This window comes from Thecamonas trahens (genome assembly GCF_000142905.1).
Source record: "Thecamonas trahens ATCC 50062 unplaced genomic scaffold supercont1.8, whole genome shotgun sequence".
NCBI classification, from domain to species: Eukaryota; order Apusomonadida; family Apusomonadidae; genus Thecamonas; species Thecamonas trahens.
In genome coordinates this window covers 575,000-598,807 of record NW_013657672.1, presented here as the reverse complement: position 1 = coordinate 598,807, position 23,808 = coordinate 575,000, and the positions used below count along the sequence as shown (strand labels likewise).

The following is a 23,808-nucleotide window of genomic DNA, read 5'->3' as shown; positions in this document are numbered from 1 at the left end:
CCCTTATCCGTTTGCACTCGTCCGCATACCCCACCCGGCACGCATCCCGACACACCTTGGCTAATCCCGGCGTCCGTGAATGACCAGTGTGTAATCATCAACGCTCACTTCCTCGACCTTTTCGACCTTGTCGACGACTTGGTTCTCACGGCTTCTGACTTGGCCGATGCCATCAAGAGCAGCTCCATGGTGTGCAAGACACACAAGGGTGACATCGAGCTCCATCTGGCAAGATGGGAGGCGGGAGACATCCCTACCGTGGCTGTCACCTGCGCCATCCGCGCCATCGACATCACCCGCGGCCCGCTCCATAAGTTCTTTGACAAGTCGCTCGACATGCTCTGCCTCACCAACTACGATGGCTGCTTTGAGATTGTCAACCCGCAGTGGACCGAGGTCCTCGGCTTTTCTGTCGATGAGCTCAAGGCCCGGCCATGCATCGAGTTTATCCATCCGGACGACGTCGCCCCGACAGCCGCCATCGCGTGCGAGCTCAACAAGGGCGACGTCGACGTCGTCAATTTTGTCAACCGCTATGTCACCAAAACTGGCTCGTACCGCACCCTCCGCTGGTCGGTCTCGTCAGACGACACCTACAAGTACTGTGTTGCACGAGACATCACCGACTTTGCCGATCGCGAGGCCAAGCTCGAGGCCTCGGAAGCCCGCCTTCGCGAGGTCCTCGAGGCCACCGGGAACACATACCTCGCCTGCTCACGCTCTGGCAACGTTGTCCAGTGCAACTCGGTCACCCTCAGGCGTTTTGGCTGTGCCGATGAAGCCGATCTAGTTGGCACTCCCATCTTTCAGCTCGTCCCTGCCCTGACGCCGCTGTGGGACGACATCATTGCCGCCTCGGCAACTTGCGCCCGCAACTCGCCGTCCATTGCACGCGTTGGATCGCTCTCGACATTCGACTCGATCGAGGCGAGCATGGAACTTGTCGTCGCCGACGATTCTCTCTTCCAACGTTGGCCAGCGAGCCGGACAACATTGTCGTCACAGGCTGTGAATCTGATCTAGACGTGTCCTCGTCATCGCAATTCCACTCATGCGAGGAAAAGGCCGGCGAGCGCGTTTTTGTTGCTGTCCGCAACGTCGTCGCCCACTATGTTGACCGCTCCGAGGCACCCATCGACGTCATCGTTGGATTTTCCCCCGACACCCCGGACCAGCTCTCCATCTCACTTGTCGACGTCGCCGACCGCCGCCGCGCCATCTTGGAGGCTTCTGCGCGCCGCAAGCTGGTGGACGCTCTCGCGGCAAAGTCTCACTTTCTGGCCAACATCTCTCACGAGCTCTGCACCCCGCTCAACGGCATCCTCGGCATCGTCTCGCTCCTTCTTGTATCGCACCTTCCATCCAGAGTCCACGACAAGCTTGTCCTTGTTGATCGCTCCGCTCGCGCCCTCCTCAACCTCCTCGAGGATCTGCTCACATTTGCCCGCGTCGATGCTGGTGCGCTCACCCTTCAGTACGTCGACTTTGATCTGAGCACTCTCCTTGACGACATCCGCGTCATGTTTGAGGCTGCAAAGCCGGGCGTTGACTTTTCGATTCGCCTCCCGCCCGCCATCCCTCCCGCGCTCGTCGCCGACTCGGGCCGCATCCGCCAAGTCCTCCTCAACCTTGCCTCCAATGCTGTCAAGTTCACCTCCTCTGGCTCGGTCTCTGTCGACGTCGCGCTCGACGCCCTCGATCCGGGCACCTACCTTCCAGGCTTGCCACCTCAGACCGCCGATCCTGCCGCAAGCCAGGCGTTCCACCCCAAGCCACCCGACTCGGCGCCGCGCACCGCCACAGACGACTCGGTCGAATGGAAACGCGTCGTCCCGGCCAAGCTCACATTCATCGTCTCGGACACAGGTATTGGCATCGCGCCCGACGTTGTGCCACGCCTCTTCTCTCCGTTTGTTCAAGCCGATGACTCGATCACACGCAACTTTGGCGGCACCGGCCTAGGTCTCGCCATCGTCAAGGAGATTACCTCGCTCTGCGGGGGGAGCGTAGACCTAACTTCGGCCCTCGACGACGGCACCACCATTACAGCCTCGTTTGTCGTCGGCATGGTGCCATCGCCCGAAGACCAGCTCGCACGTACGCTAGGTGACGTCTCGCTGTTGACCTCGGCGCTCACCATCGTCGTCGGCTCGTGCGCGCGGCTTACAGAAGCACTTCTCGCTCCGCCGATCTCAAGCAAGTCGGTCACGACCATTGCCGATCCTCTTGACGCCCTTGTGGCTCTCCGAGACGCGCCCCAGCCTTACGACCTCATTGTTATTGCTCTCGACAACGTCGCCGCCTTTCTCTCGCCGCTCACCTGGTACGATGCGCCGGCCCTTCTCGCGGACTCGCGCATCCTCTGCCTAGTCTCGAACACAGCTCTCATGACGGCGGCCGACTACGCCGCCACATCGTGTTTGCCATCGGTCGACTGCCTCGCTGTTGTCAACAGCGCCGAGCCTGTTGTTCAGCTTCTTACTGCTGCGCTCGATCTCCTCGGCCCGTCCACAAAGCTCAACCAGAGTTGTTCGAGTGATGTTGACCAGACTTTGCATGACTTGACGCCCTCGTATCTCGCTCTCGGCTCCAACGTGTTGTTGACCGACATGTCGAGCTACTCTGGTGACAATCAGCTCGGGACGTCGCCTGAACAAGACATGCCGGCCGAGACGCCAGGGCTGCGTTGCGACGTCGACTTCATGCCGACGTCAAAACTCCGTTTACACCGCAAGTCGTGTACACTCCATCGCTGGCCACTCCTCTTTCTGCCTCTCCTCACGTTGTCCTACCTAGTGTCGCGCCCGAAGAGCGGCTTTGGTCGCTTGTCGACGCGGTGACCAGTCCGGTGCCGGCCATCGCGCGAGTCGTCACCCTTGTCATGCATGCCGATTCCGGCGAGCGAGCCCGGCTCATTGCCCTCTTTCAAGCCGAGGGCGTGACATGCATTGACGGTGCGACAAGTTCAGCGCAGGCCATGCTGCTCTCGGCGCGCGCCGCTTCTGGTAACCCTGCACCGCAACTGGTGGTTCTTGACCTCGACTCGGGTGGTCCTTCGCTGCCGACGATCAAGCTCGCTGCCATGCTGCGGACGTCGAGTGCTGCACTCCCGCGGAACCAGCATCAGCTCATTGTCGCGCTAGGAGCGAACGATGACTCACTCTCGCCCGACGCGGCGAGTTCCTTCGACGCCGTCGCCGCATCGCCGCTCGATCCGCCCACGGCACGCTCCCTCCTCCGCTACGCCATCGCCGCCCATGCCCTTTCATCGCTTGATGACCTCATGGCGTTCTCGACCATCAAAGAGCCGATCAATGTCCTTGTAGTCGACGATATGGAGATCAATCGCATGGTTCTCTCGGCGCTCCTCGCCGAGCTCTCCATCGACGTTGCCGAGGCTGCCAACGGCGACGAGATGCTCGCCCACATCCGTCGCAACTCCAGCTCACCTGACCTCGTCCTCCTCGACTGCCACATGCCGGTCAAGGACGGCTTTACTGCAGCACGGGAGCTCCGCGACTCAGAGTCGGACTTGCCCGAGTCAAAGAGCTCCATCCCAATTTCAGCCGTCACCGCAGACTCGAACGCCACCGCCCGCGCCCTCGACGCTGGCATGGACGTGTGCCTCTTCAAGCCAATCACCTTGCAGACCGTCCGCGCGGTTGTCGCCTTTCTCGTCGATCGCGCTCTGCCGCCCGATACCAACCCGGCGCCTCTTCCGCCGCCGCTCATTTCCGCTATCAGCAACGCCGTCCACTCACTACCCCGTGTCTCGCAAGGCGAGCTCGACCCTTTGCTCGTTGCCCTTGTTCTTGCCCGCCAGCCGGCCGCCGCTGCCGCACTCCGCATCGCCTGGGAGCTCGCCTGCTTGTGGCCACGCGCACCGCTCATTGCATCGCTGCTCATCAAGCACAAGCTCATCGTCCACACACCCTCGCCATAGCCGCCCACGTCACAATGAACCAATAACCACACACGCTGCAGTGCCGACGACTCCGACCGCCACGCCAACCACGCCCCACGATAGCACCGCTGACTCGGCCGACGGTCCAGCCTCGTCCATCATGGCCGTCAGCCGGAGAACAGCGAGGACACCGACCAGTGCTGCGCTCTCTGTCCACTGTGCCACTGCGTCGCGCAGCGGATTGAGGTGGATGTGTACGCCGAGCGAGACGCCAACAATAGCCACAAGCACCCCACCCACAAACACAGACTTCCGCGGGATGAGCGCCACGCTGCACGCGATCGCCACTCGCCGCACGAGCACAACTGCTTCGAACCACCACGCTTCATCACGGTAAGGCTCCCAAAGAAAGGCCAGTGGATGCTCGTCCTCGTCCTCGCCGTGTCTGCCCCGCAAACTGCTCAACAGCTCCCGCCGCTCGGACTCGGTCTCGACATGGATCATCTTTCGCGCTCGTGCTGACAAAACGATGCGCGAGACCCAAACGACGCCGCAGCAGACGGCAACGAGGACAGCCACCGCCGAGCCTGCCAGCGCTATCTGCGCATGGCTCCCGCACCGGATCCACGGCGTAGCATCGAGGTACTCGTACGACGAGCCGGGGGTCGGGTCTGGCACGCACGAGACTTGCGCCAGCGAGCGCTGGACAAGCGGAAAGACAAAGAGGTAGGCTAGCGTGCCAGCGCCGCGCAAGCCGCGCTCATACACCTGCTGCGATCGCGCCATCGCCGCGAGCGCACCGCACACTAGCGCCGGGCTTGTGGCGATGGCGACAAAGACCCAAAACTCGCCGACCGGCCCAACTTGCAGACAAGCGAGACCAGTGAGTGTGAGCGATGCCCGTTCGAGTATGCCGTGTAGCGTCTTGAGCGCGGTAGACGACTCGAGAGAGCCGTCAGATGCTGCGAGCACAACCGCGAGCGACTGCAGAAACACGACCGTGGTCTTGAGCACAGCCTCGGCGCGCAACGCGCGCGAGCTCTTGTCGGCCACCGCGTACACCGTGAGCGCGACGAGGCCGATGGCGAGCGCAGCCACTTCCCACGCCTCGGCGAGGCCAAAAACCGCAAGAAGCACAACAACGCCGGCTTCAACCGCAAGCGAGGCCGCCACAGCCTGGATCCGCCCGGTGTGAACTCTCAGCCGGCGCCAAACTGACTGCTCTGGAAGCTGGGTCGAGCCCATCAGCAGCGCAAGCGGCCGGACAGACTCGCGCTGCACAAGCACGTAGCCAGAGACAAGGCCAAGAACAAGCAGGCCGAGGACGCCGAGAACAACGCCTGTGCCGCGCGGCCCAACCTTGCACCGAGCGCACTTGCCCTCGGGGCCCGACGCAAAAAGCCGGGCATGCAGCGGGCACAGAGCCGATCGCCGGTTCCGTGCGCGCACCTGCCCTCGCCCATACACGCGTTCTCGTCGGGACACTTGATGAAAAAGGCCACGTCGCCTGTCGGCGCATAGCCCTCGGCAGCTGTCGGCATGCTGAGGCCGCCAGCACACTCGGCGCCGGTCGGGCATGGGCTGCACACCGTTGCCGGCAGCGACGGCGGCCAGTACTGCGGTTCACAACCGCAATGCGGTGGGGTGAGTCGCGCGCCGGCCACGATCCGCGCGTTCGCTGGACATCCGCATACCATGCTCCCGTCCGGCTCCACGACTGGCTCCACGCCGCCGTAGCACCGCGAGACAACAATGGTTAGTTGCGAGGTCTCGAGCGAGGTCCTGCTCGGAAGAAGCGCGACTTTGATCAGCGCTGCGGCGCCAAGCGCAGATCGCTCCACCGCCGCAGCGCCGAGACTGGCAAAGCTGGTTTGGTTGCTAGCGACGACGGCGCGTGCCGCTCCGCCGCTCGGCACCACACCGCCGCTCAACTCGGCGGCGACCACAAGGCTTTCGTCGACCACATGGTTGCTCGCACCGTCAGTCAGTACAACCTGGAAAGCGAGCGGGAGCGGAAAGCCCGACGGGATGGTGGTTCCGTTCATGGCGAGCGCGTCGCGTGTCCAAAAATGGCGGTTGCCGGCGTGGCCACCGTGTCGCCGTAGCCGACGGCCGACGCCAGACGTGCCAGCACTCGCGCGTCGTCGCCGATCACAACCTTGTCCAGCGTGAGTGGCACGCCATCGGCGCTGGGACAGGCAAAAACGGCACCGCCACCGATGGACGCAACGTTGCCGGCGCCCGTCACCGAGTCGCCAAACCCGAATCGCACCCCGCAGGTAAAAAAGAGTGCGCCATACGATGCGGTACTGCTGTTGATGACGTCGCGCTCAAAGGTGGTGGCGGTAAACGCTTTGCCGTAACCTGTCGGCCGAATGTTGGACACCGCCGGGAACTGGAACAGCGCCGCCGGCGAGCCCAGGTCCGGGCCAATGACCGCGACGAGGCCGCCAAACATGGCAGAGTTGTCGAGGTACATGTTGTCCTCGGACATGAACATCCCGCCTTGAAGAAAGAAGACGCCGCCAAAGCCATAGGCGGTATTGCTGACCATGCGCGAGTACGCGAGCATAGCGATGCCGTCCGGTCCGAGGTAGAAGACGCCGCCAAACTCGGATGCGGCGCAGTGCTCAAAGAGACTCTCGCTGGCAGTGATCCGCCCGTTGCTCTCGACGTAGAACGCGCCACCCAAGACTGACGACACGCCCGAGACAATACACTTGCTGAGGGTAACCCGCGAGAAATGAGCCGCGTTGTGAGAGTTGATGTACACCAAGCCGCCCTTGGAGCCAGCCACGATGGAGTGAAACTCGGTTCCGCGCGCGTCGAGGGTGGCGGAGCCATCCATCGACGCCACGGCACCGGCGCCGGGCGCGAGGAACGACGCCGGCGACGCGAGCGCGGCCTTGTTGTCAAATGAAGTGACAAGCGCGTTGTCCAGCCGCAGCAGTGCATGGCTGCCTGAGAGCCGAAAGGCCGACGAGCCATAGACGGAGCCGGTGGCGACGCCTGCGCCGGCGAGCGTCATGTTGCTCAGCAGAAGCGCCTTTTGCGATCCGATCGAAAACAAGACGCCATGCGGACTCCCATCGTCCGCGAAGCAGTTGATGCCCGATGAGGCACGGCCGGTGCCGAGGATGAGCGCCGACCTGCTGATGTGCCAGTGGGTTGTGTGCCGGCAGGTGGAGGCAAAGGTGTCGAGAACAAGAGTGTCACGCGCGCAGCGCGAGGCAGCACTGATGGAAGTGGCGAGGCAGGCGAGCGTCTGCGGCTGGCCACCGCACGCGCCGGTGCCCGGGGCACGGTCAGCGTCCGTGGCTCAAAGTTGTGCTCTGCCCACGGTGAGGGCCACTGGAGGATGCCGTAGATGTTGGCGTCCGAGGCGACCAAAATGTCGTGGTATCCGTTGCCGTCGATGTCGAGGACTTTGTGGCGGGTGACGAGACTGTCGGTGGCGAGGGCAACAACGGCCGATGGCTGCTGGACAAAGTGCCCGCGCGGTTCTTGCGAGTACACCATGAGCAGCGAGGAGCAGAGGACAAAGACATCGACCAGCGCGTTCTGTCCGCCAGCCTCGGCCGCCAGCTGACCCATGCCCACAAGACTGCAAGACGCTGGTTCCGCTGTCGGCAGCGTGAGCTGAGCGGTAGGCGGGGAAGTCGGTGTCTGTGAGAGAAAGACAAGCACAACGCTGCGCGAGCTGGCGTCGGTGGCGAGTAGCGCCGCGTCGTCGTAGGCAGTGCCGAGGAGTGAGCCGACGGCAACATCGACTAGCAGCTGATCGTCGAGGATAGGCGCATGTACAGCTGCGCTTGTCCACTTTCCACCGCCCGTGCCCGGGTTGGTGGCAATGGCGAGGAGATGCGGACTCGGCGGAGCAGTGACCACCAGCAAATCGGTGAGCCGCGGGAGCGTCGACGGGAGCGTGACCGGCCTGAGGCCGGGCGGCGCCACAGCAAGCTCCGGCAGTACGGACGAGAGGGTGTAGGTTTCAGTTGGGTGGGCGGAGTTTGGCACGGCAAGAAGAACTCGGCTCGGTGCAGTGGGCCCGGTGTGGCCGACAACAACAAAGCCTGGCAGGGGAGTGTCGGTAAAGGCAAGGCCGTAAACGGTGCCGGCATCAAGGGCAAACTGCGAGGCGTCGGTCATAGCACTCGGCGGAGCCCACGTTCCGCCGCCGGTGTTGAGCAGCATGTAGAGCGATGAAAGCTCGCCGACGAGCGCGAGGTCGACAACCGAGCACACCACGTCAAGGTCGCCGTCGCCGTCGATGTCTGAAAGCGTGGCGGTGACAAGCGGCTGGGCGAGGACAGCTGGGGCCGGAAGCGCCGGACCGACGACACGCGACCACGCCGGGATGTCTGGGTCTGCGGCGTTGGCGGCTACAGCGTTGATAAAGGTGATGATGGCGCCGCCGGCAAAGGCGACAATGTCCGGCTCGGTGTCATCGTCGATGAGGCCGGTCACCCACGAGACGCCGGTAGGGTTGGCCTGCAGCGGCTCGCCGGGGAGCGCAAGAGCGAGAAAGGTGCGCGGGGTGGGGCCGGACGGTGGCCGAGCGGTGCTTCCGCAGAGACCGCCATTGCCGCATGCGTGAATAAAGGCGAACGGCGTGGTGGAGACGTTGCTCCCGCGCGGCGCAGTGACCATGCCGACAGCATCAATGTGGCTGTTGGCGTAGAGCCGTGAGAGGCCATAGATCGGAGCCGGTGAGCCGGGCGCGACGTCAATACGGGCCGAAAAGACCGTTGCCGGTGTCGTTGTTGAAAGCCCGAGCTTGGTGCCAAAGATAACTGTCGGATGGCCGTCCTCGGTAGTGTCCAAGAAGCGATGGAGAGAACCGAGTCAAAGACGCCGACACCGGGATCGCCCGACGACACGTGGGCCGTGCGGAAGAGGCCCGGTGAGCCGTTGGAGAGAACAAGCAACACCACGCCCGAGTCGACCCGGTAGTTGTTGTAGCCTGCCGCAACAGCATCGCCGAGCCCGTCGGCATTGATGTCGTCAAGCGCCGCCATAGCCGTGAACAGCGGCCCGAGTGGGTCGCTCTTGGGATAGAGTCTGATCGGCCGAAATGGGGTTGGCGAGATCGGCGAAGCGTACGCAGTCACAACTCCGTTGTGGAGCACAAGCAGGGTGTACATGTCAACAACGCAGACACCAGTGAACGACTCGTCAATGTAGGTGTACGTCGAGATGTTGACTACCGCAGCTGGCGCTGGAAAAGGGTGCGTGAGGACGACCGCATGGGCCACAGACTCGCCGGCAGCCGGATCGACACCGGCTGTGGCCAGAACGAGCGGGAACGTCGGCTTGATCACAGGCATGGCGCTCAGCATCTGCCCAGGCATAAAGAGCGAGGAGATAAAGACGGCCGGTGCGGTAGAAGGCGGAATGAGCTCGACGGCCGGTAGGAACTGGTTCACGTCCGACGTTCCGCGGAGAACCACAAGCGTTCCACTCGCAGCCTGCCCAGCACCGACACCGGTGAGCTCTGCCACGACAATGTCAATCCAATTGTCAGAGTCAACAAAGGCCAGAGTCATTGATCCGAACGCCTTGTCCTCCTGTGACGGCCTGGCAATGACGGTCGTCGCGTTCCGCTCCAAGTCGTAGGCAGTGAGCACGACAGCCCACGAGCAGTATGCCACCCAAGATGACGACGCTGATGGTAGCCGCTGATCACGCGATGTGCACGATGGCATCGTCGGCAGCTGGAAGACATCTTTTCCCGTCACAGTCAGTGCTGGCAGCGGATCGAGTTGTATCGGCGCAGTTGAGCATGGTGGGAGGCCGGAGGTGAGGCGGGTGGGTAGGGTGGCGGTGGTGCTGAGAATGAAAAGGAGGAGAAAGAAGAAGACACACATGGGGATGTGGGTGGGTGTGCCGGTAACTGGGGACATGTGCTGGTGGTGGCGTCGTGTGGAGCCGGTTGGGCTTGAATGCCGACGGGTCCTCGGGCGGGCCGCAGGCAGCACGTGACAGGTGCCCCCGCGCGGCGGTTGGAGCAGAAAATAACACTCAGGAACAACAGGAAGCGTTTGATTACGTCACAGGAGTACATGCTCACCTTGTGATTACAGGCTGCCGACCATCAGCGAGGGCCAATCGGGCGGGGGAGGAACTGGTGTGGGCAGAGTGCGGGCTGGTGGTGGGTGTGTAGATTGATGTGGGGCGAGGTCAATGGTCCGGCAAAAACCTCAGCTCCAGGCGCTGCTTCGGAACCCAGGTCACCAATCAGCGCATGCTATGTGCTACAGTAGTGTTGTGCTACAGTTCTTTGGCGCCATGGTATAGCAACATGTAGATCGCGTGCTGTTCTCTGGTGCGAGCTAGAGTCTGGGCGGCCATCGTACATGGGTATGGTATAGTGCAGCAAGCACAGAAAGAGAATCGCAGATCAGCACAATCACGTTGTTGTACCTTCAACTTTAAGCACAAAATAGGCGACGATCAACAGCGCTCGTACTGGAAACAGCGCGGATGATCCCCCCTCCCCCACACAACGGCATGAAGGAACACATCGCAGCGTATCCACAATCATACATGCCCAGAGGGCCACGGCTCAAGCCCCCTTTCCTCCTCATGTGGCTCAAAGTGAGCCCCCTCCCGAAAAAAAAGCCCCCTACACGAAGAAAGTCACGCGTGTCACCAAGCACCTGCAACCCCCCTGGTCCCTCCTCCCCCCCCGTCCGCACTCCCTCCTCCTTCCTCCACCACAACTCCCCTTACCTCCACCAAACCCCTCTCCTCCTCCTCCCTCCCCCCCCCCCCCCTCCTCCAGCCCACCCGTACGCCTCCCCCCCCCCTCTTCCTCCCCCCGCTTCTCCGCCACGCAACCCCCTCATTGTTCTGTTCGAACACGCCGCACCACTCACAAAACCGGCCCTCCTTCCCTCTCTCACCACACAGCCCACACCACACCACACCACTCCACCTCCACCATGGCTACTCCAATCACCTCCTCATCTCGGGCGAGCATCTCTCGACGCTTGGCCACCTTTGGCGAAAGTGACGACGACATTGACATCTGCAGCAGCTACGACGACGGCTCGGTCGTGGGCGACGTGCCCGAGTCGTCGACCTTTGTCGTCTCGCTTTCAAACGCACCCACTGGCGCGACGACGGCGGGTGGTACGGGATGGACGCCGCCGCCGCCGCTGCCGGCCACCGAGCTGAGTGGCGAGCAGGTGGCACGGCTGATGGCCCGGGCCGAGGACGATGATGCATCGGGCGCAGGGCCGAGCAACGACAACGGCGACGTCCAGGAGTTCAACCAGCGCGAGAAGACTCTGCCCACACCCAAGACCGGCGACGTCATCGAGCTCGATCTCTTTGCCCCGCAGCCCGACGGCGCGCCTCAGCAGGAGCCGGTCTCGGAGGAAGAGATGGCTGCCCGCGCCAAGGCGCTCGCCGGCGACGTCACCATCCTGAGGTACTACCCCGAGGGCAGTACCGCGGCGCGCGGCCAGTCCAAGACCGTCACCAACCTCGCTATCACCTTTAACCAGCCGATGGTTGAGCTTGGCTCCATCGATGCGCAGGACGCGGTTACTCCGGCCGTGCTTGACCCACCGTGCACGGGCGCCTGGCGCTGGACCGGAGTCACCACCCTCCAGTTTGTGCCCGACACCCGCTTTGCCTTCTCCACCACCTACACCGTCTCCATCCCCGCAGGCACCGCCTCGGCGCTTGGAAACATGCTCCCGGACGACTTTAGCTTCAGCTTTACCACCAACACCCTCGTTCTCCAGCACTCGGTCCCGCGCTCCTCGACTCTCCGCTCAAACGTGGTCCAGTCGCTCCGCCCGCGCATCCTCCTCCAGTTTGACCAGGCCGTGGACCCGGAGGCCATCCTCGCCTCCTCCTCCATCACCGCCAACAACGCGCCGTACTCTGGCACGCTCACCCTCTGCTCCGACTCGCCCGAAATCCTCGTCAAGAACCCCGACTTTGAGTGGGCCATCCGCGGCCTCCGCTCCCGCAACGCCCTCGACCACATGGTCGTCTTTGACCTCTCGGACGATCTACCCACCGACGCCGCCATCGCGCTGGTTGTCGCCGCGGGCGCGTCCTCGGCTGAAGGCCCCAACACCACACCCGCGCCCATCACCATCGCCTTCCACACCTACCCGCCGTTCTCCGTCATTCAGCCGTCGACCTCGCCCGGCTCCCGGCCTGGCGCCACCTGGATGGTCCGCTTCACCAATCCGATCGACTACACCACCCTCCGCAAGGACCTCATCACCATCGAGCCGCAAGTCGAGTTCTCGGTCCAGGTCCACGAGCACTCGGCCACCTCGATCTCCATCGTCAACTCCTCGACCAAGAACACAACCTACACCCTGACTATTGCTCGTGACCTCGCCGACATTCACGGCCAGGCCCTCACCAACAACACTGTCACCATCCGCGTCGGCAAGCCGTACCTCTGCGGCTCGGTCTCGGGCCCCACCGGGATGGTGACACTCCAGGCAGCCTCGGGCGACCCGACCGTCTTCCCGGTCGTCGTCTACAACTTTACTGCCATTCGTGTCCGCATCTTCCATGTCGAGCCCAACGAGTACCTCTCCTCGCCACTCGTCTCCACCTACAACTACTTTCACCCCGAGCGCGAAAACTTGCTTGACATCGGCAAGAAGGTCGAGGACTACGAGGTCGACCTCGAGGACGCCGAAGAGAAGCCGCTCGACTACGTCGTCAATCTCGAGCCATTCCTCCAGCACCCGTCGTCGAACACCGGCCAGCTGTACGTAGTTGTCGAGCCCACCGTCGCCGCCTGGAAGACCCTCAAGTCGCGTGTCCGCTACGGCAGCGCAGAGTACCGCTACCGGCCCATCGCCCACGCCTGGGTCCAGATCACAAACATCGCCCTCGCTGCACTCACCTACTCGGCCACGACGCCCAAGACCCTTGTTTGGGCCTCGCAGCTTGCCACGGGGATCCCGCTCTCAGACCTTGCCGTCTCGCACCTCGCCTCCCGCGGCTCGTCGTCAGGAACGCAGCTCGGGTGCACCGACCCCGCGGGCGTCACCATCTACGACGGCAGCATCTCCAACTCGGGCATCGTCGTCGCCTCGCACGCTGACGACCTTGCCTTTGTCACTGACGTCCGCGTTTCACGGAGCGCCCCGTCCGAGCCGCGCTGGTACGTCTTTGACGACCGTAAGCTCTACAAGCCAAACGAGGTCATCACCGTCAAGGGCTTTCTCCGCCACGTTCATATTGACGTCGACGGCGCCATCGCGCCAGACTACGTCCGCGGCTCCATCTCATGGACTGCGTACGACTCGCGCGGCAACAAGATCGCCGACTCGGCCAGCCAGGGCCCCATCGCTGCCGACGCCGACGGACCGCGTCTCGACCCGTGCCTCACCCTCTCTTCCTACGGTGCCTTCCACTTCCAAGTGGCCCTCCCCGACAACCTCAACCTCGGCGATGGCCGCATCGTGATCAGCTACTCCGGCTCGTCTAGCCTGCCGGCGACATCGTACACCCACTCCTTCTCGTGCCAGGAGTTCCGCCGCCCCGAGTACGACGTCTCGGCCTCGTTCGAGTCGCTCGGCCCACACATCTCGTCCAACGCAGCCGCCGGATCCGTCACCGCCCTCGTTTCGGCCCAGTACTTTGCTGGTGGCGCGCTCGCTGACGCCGAGACCCGCTGGGAGGTCACCGCCAAAACCGGGAGCTACACCCCGCCGCACCGCTCCGACTACACCTTTGGCCGCCAGAACAAGTGGTGGCTTCGCCCGTGGTGGGAGCCGGCGCCGTCGCACTCGGCCAGCCTTGGGACGTGGAATCATACCGAGGCTACCACCGACGCCGACGGCGAGCACAGACTCCTCATCGAGTTTGCCGGCAATGACGTCCCGCCGGCGCCTATCACTCTCGAGGCCGCCGCCACCGTCATCGACCTCAACTATCAGGCTCGCTTCGCCAAGTCCACCACTCTTCTCCACCCGTCTTCGCTCTATGTCGGCTACAAGGTCAAGGCATGGGGCACCGCCGGCGAGCCGCTTGCCATCGAGCTTGTCGTCGTCGACGTTGACGGTGAGCTCATCGCCGGTGTCGGCATTGACCTCGAGGTCACTCACTCGGTCACCACCCTTGTCGAGGATGCCGAGTCCGGCATCGCCTCCTGGGCCACCACCGAGTACTCGGACGTGCTTCACTTGGTCTCGCCCGACGGCGCCCCGCTCGTCACCGACTACTTGCCCACCCATGGCGGCTCGTACTCGTTCACCGCCACCGTCACCGATGCCGCCGGCTCGCTCAACGCCTCCTCGTTTGCCGTCAACGTCCGCGGGAAAGAGCCCAAGCGCGGCGCCACCAACTCGCGCGTCGAGGCCGGCGAGCTCCTTCTCATCGCTGACAAGCAGTGCTACTCGGCAGGCGACACTGGCGAGCTCCTTGTCCAGGCTCCGTTCACTGACGGCGAGCTTCTCCTCACCTTTACCGCCGACGGCCTCCAGGCCACCCTCCGCGAGCCGCTCATCGACGGCGCCGCAGTCGTGCCCTTTTCCGTCGACGCCTCGTGGTTGCCCAACTTTGAGATCCGTGTCGACGCCGTTGGCACCGAGCCGCGCCTCACCGCCCTCGGCCAGCTCAACCTCGCCGCCCCGCCCAAGCCCGCCCTCGCCTCGGGCAAGCTCAACTTGCAGGTCGACAAGCGCGCCCGCTCGCTCGACCTCGTCGTCTGCCCCGCTTCAGACTCGATTGCTCCGGGTTCAGAGACCTCGGTCTCTGTCGCCTGCAACCACGCCGATACCGGCGCCCCGGCGGAGGGTGTCGAGGTCACCCTTGTCGTTGTCGACGAGGCAGTCCTTGCCCTCACAGGATACAAGCTCTCCGACCCGGTCGAGACCTTTTTCACCCGGCGCTCCACCGGCGAGTCCAACTCGACATTTTCCCACGAGTCGGTCCTCCTCCTCTCCGAGGAGGACCTCGAGCGGTTCCGGACCCAGGCCCAGTCGGAGCTCGCTGACAACGAGGCCTCAGCCTCGGCCATCATGCCTGCGTCCAAGGTGAAGAGGAAGAGGTGTTGCAGCCGCAGCTGCGACTGCGACACCGGCTGTGCTCGCAATGCAATGTGCTGCGAGGCCTGCTGCGCCCGCTCCTGCGCCGTGCCGGCCATGATGAACTGCATGCCGCAAGCCCGCGGGATGTGCGCAGTGGACGACTCGTCTGACGGCGACGACTTTGACGACGACGACAACGACGACTGCCTCGACTCCACCGATAACGCACCCACCGCCGACGATGACGCCGCCGAGCTTGCCGAGGGCGCCGCCAAGGTCCGGGTCCGCACCAAGTTTGACGCCCTTGCTCACTTTTCGCCGACCTCGGTCACCGACGCCAGCGGCCGCGTGGAGCTCACCTTTACCGTCCCCGACTCGCTCACCCGCTACCGGATCTGGGCCATTGCTGCCACCGACACCCGCTATGGACTCGGCGAGAGCAAGGTCACCGCCCAGCTTCCGCTCATGGTCCGCCCCTCGCCGCCGCGGTTCCTCAACTACGGCGACTCGGCGGTTGTCCCGGTCGTCCTGCAGAACCAGACGTCCGACGAGCTCAAGGTGTACATCGGATGCAGCACGAGCAACCTCGAGCTCGCGCCCGGCTTTGCCGGCGGCTACGTCGCCCTCCTTGCCCCTGGACAGCGCGGCGCGCTCTCGTTCCCGGTTGCCACCGCGGGCGCCGGGACTGCCCGCCTCCAGTGGGTTGCCGCCGCCGGCGACTTTACCGACGCCATCCAGAAGACCGTCCCGGTCTTCACCCCGGCCACCTCGGAGGCGACCGCGACCTACGGCGACACAGAGAATCCCGAGGGTCTCCTAGCCTTTGACCTTCGCCCGCCGCTCGACGCCATCCCGCACTTTGGCGGCGCCCAGGTCTCGCTCACCTCGACCGCCGTCGCCGCTCTCACCGACGCCTTCATCTACCTGCACAACTACCCGTACGAGTGCTGCGAGCAGATTGCCTCCAAGCTCCTCGGCATCCTCCCGCTCCTCGACGTGCTTGAGGCCTTTGACGCCGACGACATCCCCAGCCGTGCCGCGCTACAGGCCTCGGTGTCCAAGGACATGAAGCTCCTCGCACGCCGGCAAAAGTCGTCGGGTGGCTTTGGCTACTGGAACGACCGCGCCGATCCGTATGTTACCTGCCATGTCGCGCATGCGCTTGCCAAGTGCGTCGAGCGCGGCCTCGACGTGCCGGACAACCTCGTCTCGCGCACCATTCGCTACCTCCAGGACATCGACAGCCACCTTGCCCACTGGCCGTTTGTTTTGTACTCGCTCAAGACGCTCAACGGCTTCCGCGCTTACGCCGCCTTTGCGCTCACCCGCCTCGGCGTCGACTCGGGCCGTCGCGCCGCCGAAGTCTTCCGCGCCCACCCGATCCACGAGTTCTCGCTCGAGGCGCTCGGCTGGCTCCTCGTTGCTCTCTCGGTCACTTCGGTCGGCGGGATCGACGACCCCAAGGCCGCCATTCTCAAGCACCTTGCCGGGCGAGTCAACGAGACTGCTCAGACTGCGTTCTTTGTCTCGGACTACGGCGACGAAGGCGCGTACGTCATGCTCCACTCGAACCGCCGGACTGACGCCGTCCTCCTCGAGGCCCTCCTCGAGGCCGAGCCGGACTCGGACCTCATTGTCAAGGTCGCCAAGGGCCTGCTTGCCCACCGCCGTGCCGGCAAGTGGCGCAACACCCAGGAGAACGCCTTTTGTCTCGTCGCTCTCCACAAGTACTTTACCGTCCGTGAGGCCGAGGTCCCCGACTTTGCTGTCCACCTCTGGCTCGCATCGGAATTTGCCGGTACCGCTGCCTTTGCCGGGCGCACAACCGATACCCTCGTCGGCACCGTGCCCATGGCCAAGCTCCTCGACTCGGCCGCAGCCTCAGACCGCGACGGACTCACTCGGCTCATCGTCGAAAAGTCCGGCCCTGGCCGTCTCTACTACCGCATCGCAGTCGACTACGCTCCCGCCGCGCTCACTGTAGATGCTCTCGACCGCGGCTTTACGGTTGCGCGCGAGTACGTTGGTGTCGACTCGCCCGATCACGCCGTCCGCGCAGACGACGGCTCGTGGCGCATCGCTCTGGGCGAGAAGATCCGCGTCCGCGTCTATATGCGCACCACCCAGCGCCGCTACCATGTGGCACTCGTCGATCAGCTTCCTGCGGGCTTTGAGGCTCTCAACCCGGCCCTCAAGGGCACGCCCGAGGTCGAGCTCAAGAACCTGCCTGCGCCCGCCGGTGCGGCCTCGGGCAACGGAGCAACTACGGCGTCCCGCTCCATCTTTGCCTGGCGCTGGGTCGACCCGCTTCGTTGGTTCGAGTTCCAGAACCTCCGCGACGAGCGCGCCGAGGCCTTCCGCTCGCTCCTCTGGGAGGGCAACTACGAGTTCCAGTACATCGTCCGCGCCACCACCGCCGGCTCGTTTGTCGTCCCGCCGGCCAAGGCCGAGTGCATGTACGAGACCGAGATCTTTGGCCGCTCTGCCTCTGGCCGCGTCACCATCGCGTGATGCTAGCCCCGCCCCGGCACGCGTGCATGCCACTCGCTACTTTCATACTCCCAACTACTCAAACAACTGTCATCACACACACACACATATCATTCCTTCCCAGCCCCTGCACAGGTCCGGCCACTCTGCCACACCGCCACACGCGCACGCGCACGTCACCCCACTCCCAAAACCTCACTCCCCACCCATGTACCACGTTCTCATCCTCCTCATCCTCCTCACGCCCACCACGCCCACCACCCCCCCGCCCCCTCCCTGCTCCACCTCATCAACTGCGTTCTCGCCGCTTCCTCGCCACTCACCTGCCCACCCTCTGACAAGCCCACCGCTGGCGTCATGCACGCCCGCAAAGAACATGATTTTCTGCGCCTGGCCAGATCGCGTCATCGCCTACCTTCCGTCATCAAACGCTACCGTTGAAGTGGTATCAGCGCCAGATCTAGAACTCCAGTTCTTTGCAGTCCTTGTCGCTCATCTCAACAACGACACATGGCCTGATCTCCTACTCGCGCTCCGTCCATCTAGCTCACATGGCCCAGGTTCACTGAGAGTCATGATGGGCTCGCCTGTGGCTACCGTCTTTGGTCCTCTCTCCTCGTTTATCCCCGGGAATCCGCTCATCGTCGGCAATGCCCCGTTTGCCCAACAGGCCATCGGCGGGCCGCGGCTACAGGATGCGCCTGCCTTTCCGCTCCTCCTCTCCACCGTTGTCATTGCTGCGGCGCCCAACAGCTCCATCAGTTCGACAAAGGTGTACGCTGTGACGCTCCAGGCCCCGCTGCCTGCTCCACCCTCGGTCACACTCCTCTACTCGTTCAGTGGCGATGTCAATGAGTGGATCTCCACCACTGTCCTCGACACCACCGCTGTGGTGGCCATCGGAGGCACCACGCCGTACGTCCTCTCGTCGCCGCTCAACCCGACCCCGTTTGCGCTCACTCCAGTCCTCCCGCAGGCGCCATCGAGTGGCACCCAGTTCAACACTCTGGTCTCCGGCGACCTCAACGGCGACGGCCTCGACGACTTTGTCGCCGGCGGATCCTCAACCAACTTTGCCGACACCGGACTTCTTATGGTGGCCATTGCCGAACCGCCTCACGCCACTACGCTTCCGTCCGCCAAGTTTAGCATATATGCGATCCTGTCCGGCGATCCTGGTGTCGGCGCCTTCTCACCTGTCTTCTCCATCGCGCTCTGGTCTCTCTCCCCCTTCCCCTCGATCGTCGCTGTATCGTTTCCGTTTGCCTTTGCCGCCTCACCCGCACAGGTCTTTGCGGTCCGGTTTGACCCGACGCGCGGCGCCTCGTCGCACCTCTATGGCCTCTCGCTCCTCTACGACTCGTCAAACCTCGGGGGTACAGGCATGATTTCTGCACCGGTCGGCACTCCGCTGCCGCACACGCCGCTCGTGCTTGCATCGCCGTGCCCGACCGTCCCTCACGACTACTGCGCTATGGCTGCGCTTCCACAAGCTCTGCCAATCACATCCTTCTCCCAAACCACTCTCGCCGGCCTTCATGCCCCGCTCTCGTCGTCGCTGTGGACGCTCGGCCTCATCGACGACGACACCGAGACCGACTTGGCCATCCTCATAGACGGCGTCATCCATGTCTACCTTAACAACATTGTCGCCGCCGCCGCGTCCTCCGACGAGCCGGCCTGGCGCCATGTCACGGGTCCATCGATTACCGCGTACCGCTCCGGGGCCTTCTCGATTGTCGGGCCAGTCTTAGCCGACGTCGACGCCGACGGTGACCTCGACCTTGTGCTCGCCGTCGTCACCGCTGCAGGTAGCGAGGTCTTTCAGCTCGCATACTTTGCCAACATCGGCAGTGGTCACTTTGCCATCATCGCGCCACTGGCCATCACTACCGGCGTCTCGTTCAACGCCATCGCTGACTCCTTGCTCATGCCGCTCCCTTTGCTTCATGTGGCCTCCCTGCCTTTATCACCTCAGCGCTCGACTCGCCGAGCCCAACGTTGCTTCTGGCTGCGCCAACTTGCCTCAACTCGAGCTTTGAGCTCTTCTACTCCTTTGATCCCATTGCACCCAACCTCGAGCTCACGACCCCAGTCGTCGCGGTTCCTGTCCGCCTCGCGTCCACCCTCCCAGGTCTTTTCGACTTTGCTGTCGCCACCACCTCCGGCCTCGTGCTTGTAGCCAACCCTGGCAAGCCGGGCAGTCCTTGGCTTCCCACCAGTGTGGTGCTTCCGGAATGCCGATTCGTCTTTCTCGCGGCAGCGCCGCTCGCATCGTCGCCATCAACGCTGGCATTGCCCCTGGTTGACGACATGGCCGCCCTGGCTGTCTTGCCGTCGAATGCAAAGGTCATCATCATTGCGCTCACCTCCCAGGCTGCAACAACACCGCCATACACCATCCTGCAGTTCCCATTCCAGCTCGCCCACCAAGTTACCGCCATTGGCATGGGTGAGTTTGATCGCTCACCGGCCGCGCACCTCCTCGATGTCTTTGCACTTGCGAACGAGGCTGTCCTTGTCTACACAGCGCTCGGCAACGGAACGTTTGATCCCAGCCCGCGTCTCATTCAGCTGAGCGTGGGTGGCTTTCCAGCTTCGCCACGCGTCTTTGACCCAGATGGCAACGGCTACGACGACCTGCTGTTCTTTTCAGGCGGAGACGCTGTATTCCTCTTCCAGCGGCCATCGCCGTGGGACGGCGATCCGTTTCGGGTGACCACTCGCCATGTCGAAGGATCGTCTGGCAGCTGCGGCGGTACACCGCGACAGCTCTCATGCCTCGCTGCCACGCTTGCGCGAGGCTCTCGATGCGTGCCCGACGTTGTCGTCGTCTCGTCGCTGCTCGACACCTGCCGGTTTTCCGCCCACTGGTCCCTGACCAAATCGGCATCGGTGATCGGGACCAGCCGCACTGGCTCTGGCATAGACTGTGGCGCGGCGGCCACATCCGCTGGTGGTGTACTCTTTGCCATCACATCTGCTGTTCGCCTCGAGTTGACTAACCTCACTCTTGCCCGTGCCACCTTTTCATCGGCTACGCTCTCGGGCTCGTCGCCTATTTGGCTCGACGGGTGGGCAGTCCTTGCGCTCACCTCGGTCACCGTTGCTGACTTTGACAACACGGGCTCTCTTCCGCACAGCAGCATTCTTGTGGCCCCCGGCTCGGGCGGAGTTGCCTCGCTCGCAGGCGGCTCCCTATTTACTGCCACGGACTCGATCATTCGCGGATGCACCGCCGGCGCCAGCGGCGGGGTCGCATACATCAACGGCCGCCACGCCTCGCCTAGCTCTCGCCTCACCTTTGTCCGGACCTCGATCGCGTCATGCTCGGCCCGCAACGGCGGCGTGGTCTTTGTCGAAAAGGCCGGTTATGTTACCTTTACTGACTCGCAGCTCATCGCGAACTTCGCCACCGACAACGGCGGCGTGGCTTTTGTCAGGAACTTGGGAGCCGTGGCCGCAAGTAACTCGCTCTTTGCGCAGGGCCATGCCGACATCGGCGGTGTCTTCTTTGTCACCGGAAGCACCGTCGCCGCCCGCGGAAACATCTTTACAGAAAACTACGCCCGGATCGGTGGCGTTGCTGCTGTCGCCAACACCTTCTTTGCCGTCGGCGCATTGTATCACAGCCTCGAGGCTTCGTTGCCCATGGTCGAGTATGCCTCATCCGGCTTTCTCTCGCTCTCGAACAGCGAGTTCACCTACAATCGCGCCGACTACGGCGGCCTGCTCTTTAGCTGCGGATGCATATTCAATGTTGGGACCGGCTTTGCTGGCGCCTTCAACAATGCTAACATCGCCGGCGGCGTCGTCTACGCCTGCCCGCGGGCTGGCGGTAAGCCGCTCTCGGGAGCCTTTGTGCTCCACGGCTCGGATGTACAAGCCCTTGCTGCTATGACGGCCGCCAGCATGTATGGGTCTGTCCTTGCTACCCGGCCCATCAGCATCGCGTGGGCCGCCCCACTCCCCGACATCAACGGCATTGCGCTTCCGTCGGGTTTTCCACTCCCGTCCGGTTTTGCCGTCGTCCTCACCGACGCCGCCAACAACTCGGTCATCGACGTCAACATTGTGCTCTCACTCCAAGTCCCACACCCTTACATCGCGTACGGTGGCAGCGCCGACGTGATCGTCTCACAAAGCCCGACCCAGTTTGTCGACGTCGGCGTAGCAGTCAAGTCTACCACCAAGCTCGCCTCCTCGGTCCGGATCAGAGCACAGACGGCGCTGAGCGACGGTGGCGTGCTAGAGACACCACCGGTCACACTTTTTGTCGACAGATGCTACGCAAGCTCGGCACCAGTCAAGCACCAAGATGGCGCGCTGGTCTGTGGCTGCCCTCCCAACTCGGCGCTCGTGGCAGATGTGCACGGTACTTTTGCGGGTGCGAGCCCGGGTACTGGGCTCGCTCATCGCCGGCCACATTCTGCCTCGCCTGTCCCCATGGTGCAGAGTGCGAGGGAGAGCTCCATCTGCCGCGCGCACGCGAAGGCTTTGCGCCAACGAGCGACCCAGGCTACTTTGAAGAGTGTCCGACCGAGGATGCGTGCCTCGGTGATGGCCGGTGCGCAAACGGCGCGCGCGGTCGCCTCTGCTCCGAGTGCAGCGCCGGCTGGTTTGCCTCTGGTCCCGACCGCGAGTGCGTGCGATGCAAGCTTTCGGCGAGCGGATCGGCGGGTGTGTTTGCTGTCATTGCAAGCCTGGTTGTTGTGCTTGTTGTCGGCTACATTGCTATCCGCCGTGACTCGGTGCGACCGCTCTCGTTGCTCATGGGCTCGACCCAGCTGCCAGAGCAGTCGCTTTGGCGGCGGCTGCGGGTCCACACCGGGCGGATTCAGGCTGTGGCAGCCTCGCTTGCGGTTGAAGCCGGCGTGGTCGTGCTTCTTGCCGTGTTTGGCCTCGCCGAGGCGTGGGAAGTGGCTGCGCTTGCCATCGGCCTCGTCGCGCTCACAGTTTATGCGGTGGCCGACAAGAGCTCGCGGGCGCCGCGCGCCGAAGCCGTCCTCAAAACCACGGTCGTGTATCTCCAGATTCTTGGCGCGGTGCTGGCGTCGTCAGAGCAGACACTCGAGTCGTCGACCGCGCTTAAGACGCTACATGCCATGCTTGAGCGGGCATCGCTGACCGTCACGGGTCTCGGCTGCCTCAACCTGGGTCCGACGGGCGAGTTCTGGGCCTTTGTGGCGCTTCCAGGCCTGCCGACGGCAATCGCCTGCGCGTTTGCTTTGTTCTCGCACCGAGTACGCCGCGAGCGTGCGCTCCGTGCCGCCGGCACCATCGCCTATCTTTTTGTCTTTTCGCTGGTGCAGACCGCGCTTGCGCAGCTCTCGTGCGTGCCGGACCCAGCGCCAGGTGCGCGTAGGGCCTACCTTGACAGCGCGCCGTGGATCGAGTGCTGGAGCACCGCCCACACCAAGCTGGTACTGAGTGCAGCTGTAGTCCTAGTTCTGGTGGTTGCTGGGTTGGCTGCTATTGTTCGCGTCGCGCTCGCGCATCATGGCGGTGCAAGTCCAAGCGAGGCAGCTCCGCTGCTTGATTGCAGCGGCTCGTCGGATGGAGACGATGAGCACCCGCTCGCCTTCCTCTGGGAATCATACCGCGCCGACGTGTGGTGGTATGAGGGCGTGGTACTTGTTCGGCGGGTGGTCATCGCAGCCGCCGTTGCCCTCATTCCTCGCGGCTCGGTCTTTGTCAGCGGCATCGTCGCAGCTGTCATCGCCATCGGACTCGCTCTTCAGCTCCACCTTGCCCCGCTCAGCGACCGTGTTGCGCACCAGATGGAAGTGGGCGCACAGGCCGCCATCATGATGGTCCTCCGCCTTGTCTCGATGATGGAAGCGGCAAACGCCGACCGCACCGTCCACCTTCTCTCCTGGCTGGTCATCTGCATCACTCTTGCCGTCGTCGCATGCGGAACATGCCTTGTCCTCGGCTCGCTGTGACCACCCGCGCCAAGATCGTTCGCGCACGTCATCACACGCCTCAAAGTGAACAGAACAAGCACGGTACTCGAGTACCCCCCCCCCCCCCCCCCCCCCCACCACTTATTGGCATATACTCACTGCTCAGCGTGCGGTGCGGACAGACACGGGCGAGGTTCTCGAAAGAGTGCAACATCTGCACCGAGCCGTACACGGTGTTCCGATGGAGGCCAGGAGGAACGGCTCGGTTCAAGTCGATATATATCTATATCTCTATCTATATCTATATGTATATATCTATATATATGTATATGTGTATGTATATCTATGTGTATATATGTGTATATATATATATATCTATATATATATATAAAATATAAAAAAAATATATCTCTATGTATATGTATGTGTCTATGTATGTCCTGTTTATATATGGGTATATATGTATATGTGTATATATATAGTATATATA

The 23,808-nt window shown here is 63.2% G+C and overlaps 7 protein-coding genes across 7 annotated transcripts; 5 read left to right on the top strand and 2 right to left on the bottom strand.

Moving 5' to 3' along the window:
• Window positions 1–1,520: 1,520 nt before the first annotated feature.
• Window positions 1,521–2,840, top strand: AMSG_11698 (uncharacterized protein; the record flags this gene model as incomplete). Its single annotated transcript, XM_013905783.1, has 1 exon — window positions 1,521–2,840. The coding sequence occupies one exon, from the start codon at window positions 1,521–1,523 to the stop codon at window positions 2,838–2,840; it is 1,320 nt and encodes a 439-aa protein (XP_013761237.1).
• Window positions 2,841–2,977: 137 nt separating this feature from the next.
• On the top strand, window positions 2,978–3,955 carry AMSG_11697 (uncharacterized protein; the record flags this gene model as incomplete). Its single annotated transcript, XM_013905782.1, has 1 exon — window positions 2,978–3,955. The coding sequence occupies one exon, from the start codon at window positions 2,978–2,980 to the stop codon at window positions 3,941–3,943; it is 966 nt and encodes a 321-aa protein (XP_013761236.1). The 3' UTR covers window positions 3,944–3,955.
• On the bottom strand, window positions 3,953–5,482 carry AMSG_11696 (uncharacterized protein; the record flags this gene model as incomplete). The annotated part of the gene is made up of 1 exon (XM_013905781.1): window positions 3,953–5,482. The coding sequence occupies one exon, from the start codon at window positions 5,480–5,482 to the stop codon at window positions 3,953–3,955; it is 1,530 nt and encodes a 509-aa protein (XP_013761235.1).
• A 463-nt stretch (window positions 5,483–5,945) lies between these two features.
• AMSG_11695 (uncharacterized protein) lies at window positions 5,946–9,788 on the bottom strand (the record flags this gene model as incomplete). The annotated part of the gene is made up of 3 exons (XM_013905780.1): window positions 8,746–9,788; window positions 7,208–8,713; window positions 5,946–7,175 (listed from the first exon to the last, which is right to left on the bottom strand). The coding sequence occupies exons 1-3, from the start codon at window positions 9,769–9,771 to the stop codon at window positions 5,946–5,948; spliced, it is 3,762 nt and encodes a 1,253-aa protein (XP_013761234.1). The 5' UTR covers window positions 9,772–9,788.
• A 1,049-nt stretch (window positions 9,789–10,837) lies between these two features.
• AMSG_02198 (uncharacterized protein) lies at window positions 10,838–17,433 on the top strand (the record flags this gene model as incomplete). The annotated part of the gene is made up of 2 exons (XM_013905764.1): window positions 10,838–14,928; window positions 15,004–17,433. Exons 1-2 carry the CDS (start codon window positions 10,849–10,851, stop codon window positions 17,431–17,433), a joined length of 6,510 nt encoding a protein of 2,169 aa, XP_013761218.1. The 5' UTR covers window positions 10,838–10,848.
• Window positions 17,434–17,986: 553 nt separating this feature from the next.
• AMSG_11694 (uncharacterized protein) lies at window positions 17,987–19,454 on the top strand (the record flags this gene model as incomplete). Its single annotated transcript, XM_013905779.1, has 2 exons — window positions 17,987–19,363; window positions 19,407–19,454. 2 exons carry the CDS (start codon window positions 17,987–17,989, stop codon window positions 19,452–19,454), a joined length of 1,425 nt encoding a protein of 474 aa, XP_013761233.1.
• A 271-nt stretch (window positions 19,455–19,725) lies between these two features.
• AMSG_11693 (uncharacterized protein) lies at window positions 19,726–22,539 on the top strand (the record flags this gene model as incomplete). The annotated part of the gene is made up of 1 exon (XM_013905778.1): window positions 19,726–22,539. One exon carries the CDS (start codon window positions 19,726–19,728, stop codon window positions 22,537–22,539), a length of 2,814 nt encoding a protein of 937 aa, XP_013761232.1.
• Window positions 22,540–23,808: the final 1,269 nt, after the last annotated feature.